The following is a 14,043-nucleotide window of genomic DNA, read 5'->3' on the forward strand; positions in this document are numbered from 1 at the left end:
TATAGGGGAACAGAAGCAAAGGGGAATTAAAATGAAACGATAAATTGTCATTAGCTATCTTCTATTTGATCATTTACCATTCTTTGGAAAAGTTCAAAAGAGATGGAAAGGAGATGGTCATCATTCTTGGAACTGGGATAGAGAACAACTTTATATCCAGACTAAAAACACTGACAATCTGTGCTGGGGAAAATCCTTGCCCCACTAACTCCATGCTCTTACCACCCGCTATTCCCAATAGATGACAAAGAAAGAAATTTGGGTATGTTATTTCTGATTAATCTACCTTAATAGAACCTTTAACTCAGATATGTGTATTTAAATAACAGAAGGCCCTATTCTCTCTTATTCTCTCACCAAGAACCAAGTGCTGAGGTGGTCTAAATCCGGAACACTTTTCCCTACCCTTGAAACTCAGGGTTCTGAAATCAAAGAGAAAACAGCACTATCTTACTAAAGCTTTAGACCCAACTATCTGATTAGGAAGGATCAGACTTGTTAATTTTTTAACCAGGTTTGACCAAGAGAGTAATGAAGACCTGGATGTGAATTCTACCTTCATATTTCCTACATGGGAAGTCTTGGGCAGCTTCTCTAAGCCTCAGTTTTCTAATCGGTAAAATGAAGATAAAAATTGTATTATTTCACATGTGAAAACTAAATGTGATTAATACACATACACATAGTATACGACACATGGTAAGCACTCACAGATATTAGCTATCATTATTTCAAAAGGCAATTCTTAGTGTTGGAAAACCTGTAAGACAATTTATATATTACTGTGTGGTTTTTTAAGGGCTGAAAGCGATTAATTCAAGAGAATGTAATATTTTGACTCATAACATTGCTTTTAAATACTTACTTTTACTTTGTAACAACTGTATTTATTTTAAAGATTTTATTTATTTGAGAGAGAGAGAGAAACAGAGAGAACAGAGGGAGAGGCAACGGGATAAGCAGACTCCCTACTGAACAGGGATCCTGATGCAGGGCTTGATCCCAGAACCCTGATACCATGACCTGAGCCGAAGTCAGACGCTTAACCGAATGAGCCACCCAGGCGCTCCTGTAACAATTTTAAATTTATAGAAAATGTTTTAAGTACGATACAAACTTTTATTTTTCCAACTATTTGAGAGTAAATGGCCTACATCATGTCCCACCACCCTTGAATTCTTTAACAAGTAATTCCTACAAAAGCATTCTCTTAGGAATATAACCATTAAAATCAGGAAATTAACAATGATACATTATGTACAATGTTATTGGACTGTCACTGCTCCTAGGCCCCTTCTCAGTGAACAATAGGGCATAAGCGTGTATATATACACACACATTTACTACATTTCTAATCTATATATAATGAAAACCATGCGTTCACACCAATATCTCATTTCCAGTCCAACGCAGAGAACTTTCTAGTTTTCTCCAATTCCATATTTGAAACTCCCCTCTCAGACAGTGAGAGGCCTGGCTCCCATTATCTTTAATATTTATTTTTTTGACCAGTCTCCCTGTGTATAACCAATCTCCAATTGTGGCTGTCTCCCCTTCCCTACAGGGATACTTTCCTCACCCTTCTCACGCCTCCTCCGTGTATATAACTTCCTCACTTTGTTCAGGCCCCTATTCCTCATGCCTGGCACCCCCCCACAAGAATATCCTCCAGCTGCTCAGGCTCTAACATCCTACCTATACTGAGCTGACCCTCCATTGGGATGCCTTCCTCTCCCCACCCTCAGGCTCTGACATCTTACACTGGGATGTTTCTATGCATCAACTCCCTCCTCATCCAACTGAGCCTCAATACACCCACATCAGGCTACTCTCCTACACGGATGCCTTTCTTTCCCACCCCACCTCCAAGTAGATGCCCTCTTTATCCTCTTACCCTGTTCAGGTCTGGACAACCCTTAATAGGAACAATCAACCCTCCCTCATACCAAGTCTACTATTCTTCACAGATACCCTGCTGGGACTCTGACAACTTGCACCAGCATGCCCTTCTAGGCACACTACTCCTCACCTCTTGAAACTCCATCAACCCACATCGGGACCCTCCTTATTCCTGTCAGCCTCTGGCATTCCACTCCTCTCTCTACCACATATACCATCCAGTGTAGACACCTACCCTTGCTTGGTCCCACCTGATGGTTTTACTACTGAATTGTTCAGAAGAGGAAGAGGAAGAGGATAAAGAATTGATAACATTTTAAAGAAAGAGATACCAGTGAATAAACTACATAAGCACCCATAATCAGAGCTGATTAAAAGCATAATCTATTTATCAAACTATCTGCTTTTTTCACTTAAAAAAAATAGTGCTCTATTCTTTCTAAATTTAAAGTCACTTGATAAAGAAGTTAGTATTGTCTTTCCTTTTTCACCAAACATGGATTTTATTTAAGTATCTTACACAGGTAGAAAATCTAGTTCATTAAAAAAGAGTTTAAGAAATATGGTTGTTTCAAACACTAGAATTAAATATTTCTTTAAATATCCAGAATATGAATTTTGACTTTTCAGTATAATAACAGTTGAACTTACCTACAGATATAACTGCAAAAAAGCCTGGATTGTTGGAGGAATAACACCTTTTCCTTGCTCCTTGTTTCTATGAGGAAGGATTCTTCACAAGCACAATATGAGCCTCTTTTCACCCCTAGGGAAGTGAACTAACTGCATGATCTGATTGGTGATTTTGTAAGGAATAATTGAGTAGACAGAGCTAAGTTCTGCTTCCTTTCCCCTTGGGAGTGAACTACTGGGAAAACATACCTGCAGAGAACTCGTATTTTGCTCTGCTTTCCTAGTATGCCTAGGACTAGGTGGATAAGTTGGCCAATGCCAGACCATAAGAGCTCCCACCAAGCTCTTCCTCTATCCTGGTCTCATCAGCAGAAGTGATATTTTGGCTCCCATCTTTTTCCTTATTTTTTAAGTTGTTCAGAGCCCAGGCAGAAAAGAAGGGTGCCATTTGCGATTCAGCTATCCAACGTCTTAATTAATATAGTGAAGTGGAGATTGCTCATTTTCCCAGTTTTGACTTAAAAGGGCTGCTTCAATTTGAGATTCTTAAAACTATTACAAACAAAAAAACCCCTCAAACCTGAACCAACAGCAGATGTTCAAAATGAACATAAGCCAACTTATCTGATCATGCTTATTACCCGTTAAAAAAAAAAAACTTCAAGACTAATAATTTCTTCCTTATAGAGGCCATAATTTATACTTCCAGTCCCACTCCCTACTCCCACCTTATACTCCAATGACACTAGAATGCTGAATATTTTCAGAATATATCATTATTTAAACTTCTATACTTTTGCTTATACTATCCCTCTGCCTGTTCCCTCCACCCTACTCTCCCGCTGGATCATTTAACTTAGGGATAAGTGAACTATGATCTGTAGGCCACATCTGGCTATTTTTGTAAATAATTTTTTACTGGAATACAGCCATGTTCATTCATTTATATATTGCTTTTGCACTTTAACAGTAAAGTTGAGTAGTTGCAACAGAGACCAAATTTATTATCCCACACTTTACAAAAAAAGCTTTTGTACAGCACAGGAAACCTTATCAACAAAACAAAAAAACCAACCTACTGAATGGGAGAAGATATTTGCAAATGATATATCTGATAAGGGGTTAAAATCCAAAATATATATGGAACATAAACAACTCAACACCCCTCCCAAAAAAATCCAATTAAAAAATGGGTAGATCACCTGAATAAACATTTTTCCAAAGAAGACATACAGATGGCCAACAGACACAAGAAAAGATGCTTAGCATCACTAATCATCAGGGGAATGCAAATCAAACTACAATGAGATATTACCTCACAGTCAGAATGGCTAGTATCAAAAAGACAAGAAATAACAGAGGGATGGGGTGGCCGGGTGATGGACATTGGGGAGGGTATGTGCTATGGTGAGCGCTGTGAATTGTGTAAGACTGATGAATCACAGACCTGTACCTCTGAAACAAATAATACATTACGTGTTAATAAAAAAAAAAAAGAAAAGAAAGAAAGAAAAAGAAATAACAAGTGTTGGAGAGGATATGGAGTAAGAGAATGCTTAGGCACTATTGCCTGAAACGTAACATGGTGCAGCCACTGTGGAAAACAGTACGGAGGTTCCTCAGAAAACTAAAAATAGAAACACCATATGATCCAGTAATTCCACTACTGGGTATTTACCCAAAGAAAACAAAAACACTAATTCAAAAAGATATATGCACCCCTATGTTTATTGCAGCATTATTTACAACAGCCAATCCAAGTGTCCATTGATGGATGGATGAAGATGTGACACACACACACACACACACACACACACACACTAGAATATTACTCTGTCATAAAAAAATGAAATCTTACCATTTGCAACAACACTGATGGGCCTAGAGGATATTATTCTAAGTCAAGTAAGTCAGACAGAGAAAGACAAGTACCACATGATTTCACTTATATGAGGAATCTAAAAAACAAAACAAACATAAACAAACAAACAAAAAAACCCAGACCCTTAAATACAGAGAACTGGTTATTGCCAGAGGGGAGGTAGGTGCAAGGATGGGCAAAATAGGTAAAGGGGATTAAGAAGTATAACCCTCTAGTTATAAAATAAATAAGTCAGGAGATGAAAAGTACAGCATAATGAATATTAAAAAATATTAAATAAATAAATATTTTAAAAAAAGTTTGCCAACTCCTGCTTTCACTCAATCTCTGGAAGCCTCATCATTTCAAATCAAAATTAATTGCTCCCTCTTCTTTCTATTATACGAGCTCTAATACTTAACATCCCTGATAACTGTCAGTGCTTTAATAAAAGCAAAGTCTAAGCCCTATTCCTAGTGTATACAATAAGCTTTTTACCCACCCACAGTCCCCACCTCTCCCAACAATTTCCACATGGTTAGGGGAAGTATTTTGAAAGAAGCTTCTGCCCTTTTCTCTACCCTTTATTCAGGCCTCCCAAAGCAAAGAGGAATGACTAATATTGGCAACATCTTGATAGTTGTTCCTAGTGGGATGAATTAATGTTTTAAAGGTCATTCTTCATGCATGGCAAGCCTCCGTCTCACTCCGCCTAGATGGTCATACCTACCAATAAGCAAATCACATGATGAACTTACCAAGCTCTACCAGGCACAGAGTTCCCTGCTGGCTGCTCTATCTTTGATAGGTTGGTAAGTTCAGTTCAGGAGGACAGGGAGTAAAGAAGTCTGATTTGGCCTCAATTCCAAGCCACGTTCTTCCATACTACCTACTGTTTAAAAAGTTAGTATTTTAATCTCTGATTCCTAAGTCTATTTCCAGTTCAGAACCCAGTAAGGAAGAAACACAGAATCACACCCCATCAACTGGCACACAGTAGGGCTCACGATATTTGATGACTAACTGACAACAGTAAATTAAGTGGAAAAAAATCATTCCTTTAAATTGTGTGACACACTAATTCTGCACATATCTTAGTGATGAACTTAATTAGGAAAATATTTTTTAAAGAAAAAAGAGATTTTTATTTTTTTTTTTAATTTTTTTAAAGATTTTATTTATTTGACAGAGAGAGACACAGCGAGAGAGGGAACACAAGCAGGGGGAGCGGGAGAGGGAGAAGCAGGCTCCCCGCTGAGCAAGGAGCCCGATGTGGGACTCAATCCCAGGACCCCAGGATCATGACCTGAGCCAAAGGCAGACGTCTGCTTAACCGACTGAGCCACCGGGGTGCCCCAAGAGATACTTTTATAGTTCACATTCAGTGAGTCAAACCCAGCCCATCCTATTTATCTGTCTCAGTATCTTGCTGCATTCAAGCCTCAAATAATATAAAAAGTAATCATCAATTATTGATTCAAAAAAGCATTCCCCATCATAATGGTTATCTCTCACCAAACCAACAAACATCCCTAAACCCCAGGTTCTTCCAATTACTGCTTCATTTATCTGTTTTTCCTCAAAATGTAGCTTCTCAAATGAGCAGTCTACTACAAATGTTATCTCCTCTTATATACATCTTAATTATTTTCTAGCCTATTACAATATGGCTTCCTTCCCCACCACAGTGCTGAAATTACCAGTTAATGTCACCTAGAACCTACATGTTGCCAAAAACAATGTATACTTCCCTGTTTGAAGGTACTTAACATCTCAACAACATGTAACAATCCTTTCTTATTGTAACACTCCTTAGATTTGGTGATACTACTATCTCCTGGTTTTCCTACTTATAGCTAATTGCCTTACTTTTTAGTGTAAAAGTTCAGTGGACTTATTTTGAGGCTCCCCTTCTGTCCAAAGAATGTTAAGATTTCTTAAGGCATGGTATAGAGTACTCTACTCCTTTCTACTTATACTATCCCTTACCCCTAGGTGATCTCATCCATTTCCATGGATTTAAGTTATATTCTTTATGCTGCTAATACCTTAATTTATACCTAATACCTTAATTTATATCTTCAGCCAGAAACCACTACTATATAAGTATTACAAACCTTTCCCAAAAACAAAAAAGAGTGAACATATGAGGACAGATATTATCCTAGTTTACAGATGACTTGTGCCAAAGGCTATAATGATTAAAGCCAAGAAAAAAACCATATTCTCTCAATTCTTAGTCCTTTCTATCATTTGTGAAGACCCAGTCCCTTGTCCCTAAATGGCTGACTACTTAAATATGAAGACTACTGGACAAGTTACTTCCTACATACACACCCTGCACATACCCATCAGAAAAGAACTGGCCAATCTGAATGAAGAAAGGTCTCAAACTTGTTTTTCAATAAATAGAAAAGACTCTAGGTTATAATTGATTTTTAAAAGTGACTGAGGATGCAGGGTAGAAGATATAACTAAAAAGATAGTCAGGAATTTGGGGCAATGTGTACAAAAGAGAAGTAAAAGCAAATGAAAATGTATGGGCTGTAAAGAAGAAGCTAGACAAATGGGGGAAAAGCAGTCTGGTAAACTGTGATCAACTAATTGAATATGATTATGAGTTTTCACTTGATGAAGAAAGACAAATGGGAGATGCTACTGCTTTGTAAACTAAAAAACCAAAACAGGTATTCCAAATAATGACTAAAATAGATTATAAGCTAGACTGAAACACAATAAAACCAGCAATGCAGATGATCTAGTATGATACAGATTTTTAAAATGAATTTAAACTTATTTCTTGTATTCAGGTACTCCAAAGCCAAAAGATTCCTTAGAATGTAGGAAGGCATCATTCTTCTGATCTCCCCATATATGAAAAGACAGGATTATGCTAAGTGATATACTGTGATTCTAAAACTCTGACTCTTGGGGCGCCTGGGTGGCTCAGTCATTAAGCGTCTGCCTTTGGCTCAGGTCATGATCCTGGGGTCCTGGGATCGAGCCCCGCATCGGGCTCCCTGCTCGGCGGGGAGCCTGCTTCTCCCTCTCCCACTCCCCCTGCTTGTGTTCCCTCTCTCGCTGTATCTCTCTCCGTCAAATAAATAAATATTTAAAAAAAATAAAAAAATAAAAAAATAAAACTGACTCTGTGGCTCTAAAATAACCCTGGAATATTGATCATGCAAGCCCTCACTCTCTTTTCCTCTAATATGCCTCATGATCCTTTTATTGTTTATCAGCATTCCCACCAGAAAGAATCTATTGGCAAAAACATAAAGCTCAAAGCTGCTAATAACCTCTGTAAATCACTAATAATAATACTTACTATTTATGGAATGCCTTCTATATGGTAGACACATATTAACATATATCAACATAACTAATTCTCAAACCAATTTACAGATAAGAAACTGAAGTATAGGGAGGTTAAGTAACTTGTCCACATTGGTAAGTGGTAACACTAGGCTTCAAACACAGGTAGTCCAGCTCCAGAGCCTATTTATTTGCAGTATTTTCTATACAAATAAAAGATCTGGAGAAAGATAAATTAAGTTGTGGGTTTGGTTATTATCAGCACATTTGAAATAAGTGGTACCATGGTATCAAGAGTTGGCTGGAGCTACTATACTATAGAATTATGTTGTCCAATGAGGTAGCCACCTGGCCACATGTGGCTATTAAGCACCTGAAATGTGGCTAGTTCAAATTAAGATGTGCTAAATGTATAAAATGCCTAACTTCAGAAATTTAATATTTAAAAAAAGAATGTAAACTAACTCATTAATAATTTTTGTATGGATTAATGTTAAAATATTTTGAGGATATTGGCCTAAAAAATGTGCTTTTCAAATGTGGTTACCATAAAATTTTAAATAAAATATTTGGCTCCCATTATATTTCTACTGGACAACACTGGTATGTAGAAAAGAAACTGGAGTTTATAGAATGATTCTAATCAAATCTTTGCCATTTTGTTTTGTTGTTGCAACCTTAGGCAAATCAGTTACACTGAGTATTAGCTTCTGTATCAGAAAAAATAGGGTTTAAAAACAGTCCTGGGGCGCCTGGGTGGCTCAGTCGGTTGGGCGTCTGCCTTTGGCTGGGGTCATGGTCCCAGGGTTCTGGGATCGAGCCCCGCGTCCGACTCCCTGCTCGGAGGGGAGCCTGCTTCCCCCTCTCCCTCTGCTCTCCTGCTACTGCTCTCTTGCTCACTCTCTCTCTCATTCTCTCTCTATCTCAAATAAATAATTAAAAAACAACAACAACAACAAAAAGTTCTGGAACCTACTGTTCAGTTTTGGTATCTAAATCTATTCTCCACTAAAAAAGAATGGAGGGTTCTTTGGAGAAATGGTTTATGTCGGGGCTGGGACAGGTTAAGTACAAGATGAACCCGGAATATCTTGTTTTGGCAGGAAGGAAGTGCTCAAAAAGTCATTTGAGAGATGAGGGTGAGAGGGGTTGTAAGAGGTGAGACTTGTCAAAAAACATTGGAACCAGCTTGATGAGGCTCCCAAAGACCAAACCTGAGACAATCTGGGAATCAAAGTAATGACAGTAATGGATTTAACCATTAAATAAAGAATCCATGAGTTCATGCTGATAAAAATAACTGGATAAATAAATAAATAATGGAGGAGATAAGAAAGATTGCTTTATGACAGAATACCAAGTACTAATTAGAGAAGGAATGACGAAGTTAGAAAATCATGAATGGATATTAAAACTTGTGGATGAAATATTGGTGAGACTATGTTAATATTCTGTTCCTCAAAATATTTTCCCACAAATTACATTATTAATTACAAAAGGATAAATAATAACTTTCAGGGAGAAATATGGAGAATACCACCTTAACCAAATTTTCAAAGCCAGCATCACCAACATCGGGACAAACCAACATCATGAACCTCAAGATATGATGTACTGATAAAGAGAGAACATCTCTTTAGAGGTATTCTGCCAAATATGTATAAGCAATCTAGTCATGAGAAAACAACAGACAAATTCAAATTAGGGACATTCTACAAAATAACCATACTGTACTTTTAAAAAATGTCAAGGTCAAGAAAAACAAGAAAGGCTGAGGAAGTGTTCCTGATTAAGAGAGACTAAAGAGACAGTACTACCAAATGCAATACATGATCCAGGACTAGGAGGTAGGGGGAGCTTATAGATAAAAGAGATAAAAATTGAGCATGGATTATGAAATAGATAATAGTATTATGTCATTTTTAAATCTCCTGGTTTTAATAATTTACACTGTGGTTAGGTAAGATAACGTCCTTGGTTTTAGGAAATATACACTGAAGAATTTAAGGGTAGAGAGGTATGATGTCACTAAAGTATCCTCAAATGGTTCAGAAAAAAATAGATATAAGGCAAGAATGATAAATGCTGCATAATGTAATACAACTGGTGAATGTGGGTAAGGGTACGTAGGAATTCCTTGTACTATTCTTCCAACTTTTCTTATAAATTTGAAATTTTATCAAAATTAAAAGTTAGCAAAAAGTAGAAAAACAAAAAACTTGGCCTATCTCCCAGACTGAATATCCTAATAGACTATATAAGACCTGGTAATATTTAAAAATATGCTAATGCATTTCTTTTATGCTTGACTTTACTTTGTTTTAAATTTAATGACTTACCAGATACTAACTGCATTATATATTCCATAAGACCCAAGACTTTATCCGTTATCACTCGATGTCATACTGAGTATTAGGATGCTATTTACTATAACCAATAAGCATGCAAACATTTGTTAGCTGAGCATACTCAAAATTATAGCACTGTATAGGATGATTATAGAAAAATAAATTATAAAAAGCACATTATAAACAGAGCTATTAATTAGGACATAAGAGTTTGTAGAACAACTTTTCAATTAAACTGTAAAAAAGAAAAACCAGAATAAATCAGAGTAGTCACAAATCTAACCTAAAGACATGAGTTCCACAAATAGAGAAAAAGCAAACATCACTTTCCTTATCAAGAGTTAAGCATCTTAGCTAACAACCACCAGCAGTCATGACAACTAAAATGAACTTTTTCCCTTATGAAATTAGAATATTATATATGAGTTATAAAAAAAATCAGATTACTTTAAAAACTTGGGCTAAGAATTGAGATTTAAAACTTCACTACCGGCTCAATACTAATTTGCTGTATGAGCCTAGGACATTGCTTACAATTTCTGTCTCATAAAAATAAGACTTTTGGATCATTTTCTTTTCCAAATTATAGAAAGTATAATTTATGAAAATGATTTCAAGCAATAAGAGCACTGAATATATTCAATACAGAAATATAAACATATATAATATATATAAATACACATATAAATATTCACACACATGCAAAAGGAAAAAGATTTGGGCTTTTTTGTAAATATGTTTACAAAGTTAAGTATTGAATATAAGCACGTTAACAGCAAAAGGTAATTTAAGATAATCACACAAACTACATTTAATCCTAATTCACACTATGAATAAGTGCTTCGCATATACAATACTGAAAAAAAAACAATCAACAAGTGTATATCCTGTTTAAAAGAGTTTTAATGTTTATGTAAAAATAACAATGACAAAAACAAAGTATGAGATGGGTTTTACTAGGTCTCCTGGCTGGGACTATGGGAAACAACTCTCAAATATAGTTAAAGCCCAGGAAAAAATGTCCTCTTAAATACAGTACAGTTATACATCACATTAAAAATATAATATAGAGATTGCATGTTAGACATACCACATCAACTCAATTTTCAATGTCTTCCAATCTTACTTGTGTGTCTTAGTAGGTAAGGCAGAAAGATATCTAAATCCCTTTTTCCATCAAATCCAATATCGTGTTTAAAATCTGACTATTTTTCAAAACTACACATATTTTTGTGATACAGAGCCATACTTAATGTATCTAAACAAGAAGAAAAGGGAAAAACCCTAAAGTATTCCAAAATATAAAAACTGACCGAAGACATCTACAAATCACTGTGTGCCTCGGTAAAACTTAACACAATTATATCGTTAGCCAGTGTTTCAATGCTGTCATCCTGCCTGATTCCCACCAAAGGAACTCAACAATTTCTAAACAGGTTGTCAGTGGAAGAGATCTTTACGTAAGCAATTATAAAAATGGGTCCATTTTGTATTCAGGAAGCACTAGCAACACTTGGCTTAACATTTTTATAAAAGAATACCCTGAGGGTTTTAATTTTTTTTCCACTTTTTCTAAGAACTAAAATCACTTATAAATACTTGACTAAAGCTATTTCCCAAAATATTTCCTTAAATAAGACCAAAATATATTTTATAAGGGTAAAACAGTTTATCGCTTAAAGTGAACTTAAATGCTCCTAGACGGAGCAAGCTTCCTTCTTGTACATTTTCCTATATCCACCGTATTCTGCAGTGCACATTTCTAAGCTGAAGCTGTACTAGTTTATTCTACCACGGTCTCCTTTTCACTAGGGAAAAACAAGAAAGATCTTCAGGCGCTAACCAAACAAATCTGAGGGGGGTGTGGGGAAAAGGGGCGCGAGGTGGCGCAAGAACAGATGGAAACAAGGTAAGAGAGTTGTTTTCTTAAGGCAATAAGGTACTCCTCAACTCCAAATGCCAAGATTTAATCGCCAGTCGAGCAAACTGCTACTGCTACCCATCCACTCCTTAAGACAATGCAACCTTCCTTTCTACCTCTATTCCTACTCTCCAACCCACAACCCCCTTCCGAAACAAACAGGCACAACACACCCCATCCCATAACCCTCACAGTCCCTTCTGTGCCCACTAAACCAACCTGCTGGGTAACAGCTCCTCGCACGTCTCACTCAGACAAAAAAAGCGACCGCGGCACGGTGGGGAGTTCCCACAATCTCCTGCCACCCCGAGCAACCCGCAGAATGACAGCCCCAAGCCCAGAAGTTTGTAGCAAAACGATTCCGACCCCACCAAAAGGGAAGACGGAATTGCAAGAGAACGGGGATGGGAGGTGGGGAGGGCGATGTGCGTGTATGTGCAGGGAAGGGTCCATCACATGACAGTACAAGAAGACCAGAGTCGTCCGGGCGTCCGCGAGGGGAAAAGGAGGGGGGGGAGGAGGGGGGGAAGGGTGCCGTCGTCATGGCAACACCCCCCATCCGTCCAGACTTCCAAAGAGGGAGGAAGAACTTCAAATCCCAACCGTCAGCGCTCGAGCAGCTCCTTCTTAAAGGGGTACACACAGCGCCGCCGCCGCCGAGCGCGAGAGGGCAGAGTTGGGTGCCCCCGCCCCTCGGGCGACGCCCCCGCTGCCCCTCGCCCCCCGCCGGCCCACCCGCGACCCCCGCCCCGCGAGCGCCCGGGGGGTCGCCCCGGTCCCAGTCCCCGGGAACTCGGCCGCGTCCGCCAGCCCGGCCCCCGGCGGCGAGAAGGGGGTGTGTGTGCGCCCGGCGGGGGCGCGGACCAGCCCGCCTTCCTCCCGCCGGCCCTGCCAGCCGGCTCCCCTCTATCCCAAGGCCGACCCACCGGGCCGCTGCCTGCCCCCCGACAGGGTGGACGGCGGGCTGCGAGGGGCGCCGCGGAGTTTCGGGGAGAGCGCGAGCGAGCGGTTTCCTCGGGGGCTCAGCGAGCGGGTCCGAACTAACAGTTCCTGAGAAGCCCAAGAGCTGAGAAGGGAAGGAGCGCGAACCGCGCCGGGCGAGAAGCCCCCAGACAAAAGGCGAGCGCCGGAGCCGCCGCGCCGCCGCCGCTCCCATCGCGCTCCCCCATTGAACTGACCCGAACGGGAGATTCAACTAACCCCCTCAGCCACAAACTCCTCGGGCTGCGGCAGCCGTCGCCGCGCGGAGCCGGGGCTCCGGCCCGTGTCTCTCTTACCTACACAGTGCATGAGGCGGTGGCGCCAAGAGTCGAGTTCCCGCCGGAATCCTCTCCTCTCCGCCGCGCACCGAGGGCTCCGGCACTGAGCGGCGGCGGCGGCGGCAGCAGCGGCGGCGGCAGCGGCCATTCTCTCTCTTCCCTTGTCCATCTGCGTCCCGCGTCACGCGCCCTCATTTACATACGAGCGGCGCAGGCACGAGGCAGGGGCGCGAGCCCTCGGCGCGAGCCCCGGAGCGCGCGCCCCCCGGAGGGGGGGTTGATTGACACGTGTCACTACCTTCCCTATGCCCTTCCCTCCCCCTCCCACCGCTCCCTCAGGGAGAGGCGGGGAGGGAGCGTGAGGAGAAGGAAGCAACCTGCAGCTTCCGCTGACCCCGCCTCCCCATCCACTCCCATCTCCCTCCTCCCCCCGGAGTTTACTCAAGCAAGCCATACTGCTCCCGCCGCCGCCCGCGAAAATCCTGAGCGGGAGCTAGAGGCTCGGAGCCCGGCCAGAAACCGGCGTGGAGCGGACTAGCAACGCCTCCCTTCTGATTTCGCGACGCGACTCGGGCCGCCCGGAGACTTCACTTCCCAGGCTCCGTTGCGCCGGGGTCCCGGAGCGGAGCTTGCCGCCGCTACGCGATGCATGCCGGTCCTTGTAGTCCAGCAGGAATGGGCACTCACCAGTTCTCACAGTGGGCTTGCAGACTGGCCTTGACTTCTTTGCGCTGTGCAGCTTGTGCGCTTAGCTTCCAACTCGCTGAGCACAGGACTGCGTAGCCCGCGTCGCCGAATCTGACCCAG

General features: G+C 40.6%; 1 protein-coding gene across 13 annotated transcripts in view; it reads right to left on the bottom strand.

Annotated features, from left to right (window-relative positions):
- LCORL (ligand dependent nuclear receptor corepressor like) overlaps positions 1-13,607 on the bottom strand; it is a 168,472-nt gene extending 154,865 nt beyond the window's left edge. For 8 of the 13 annotated variants that reach the window (XM_036072083.2, XM_036072085.2, XM_078068439.1 and 5 more), the window contains exon 1: positions 13,255-13,607. In XM_036072083.2, the coding sequence (XP_035927976.1) occupies positions 13,255-13,405 (151 nt within the window). In that variant the 5' untranslated portion in view covers positions 13,406-13,607. Of the gene's footprint in view, positions 1-12,196; positions 12,251-13,254 lie in introns of those variants that run through there. The other 5 variants (XM_036072084.2, XM_078068437.1, XM_078068438.1 and 2 more) reach the window with 5 other exon arrangements.
- Positions 13,608-14,043: the final 436 nt, after the last annotated feature.

Source organism: Halichoerus grypus, chromosome 3 (genome assembly GCF_964656455.1).
Source record: "Halichoerus grypus chromosome 3, mHalGry1.hap1.1, whole genome shotgun sequence".
Classification (NCBI taxonomy): Eukaryota; Metazoa; Chordata; class Mammalia; order Carnivora; family Phocidae; genus Halichoerus; species Halichoerus grypus.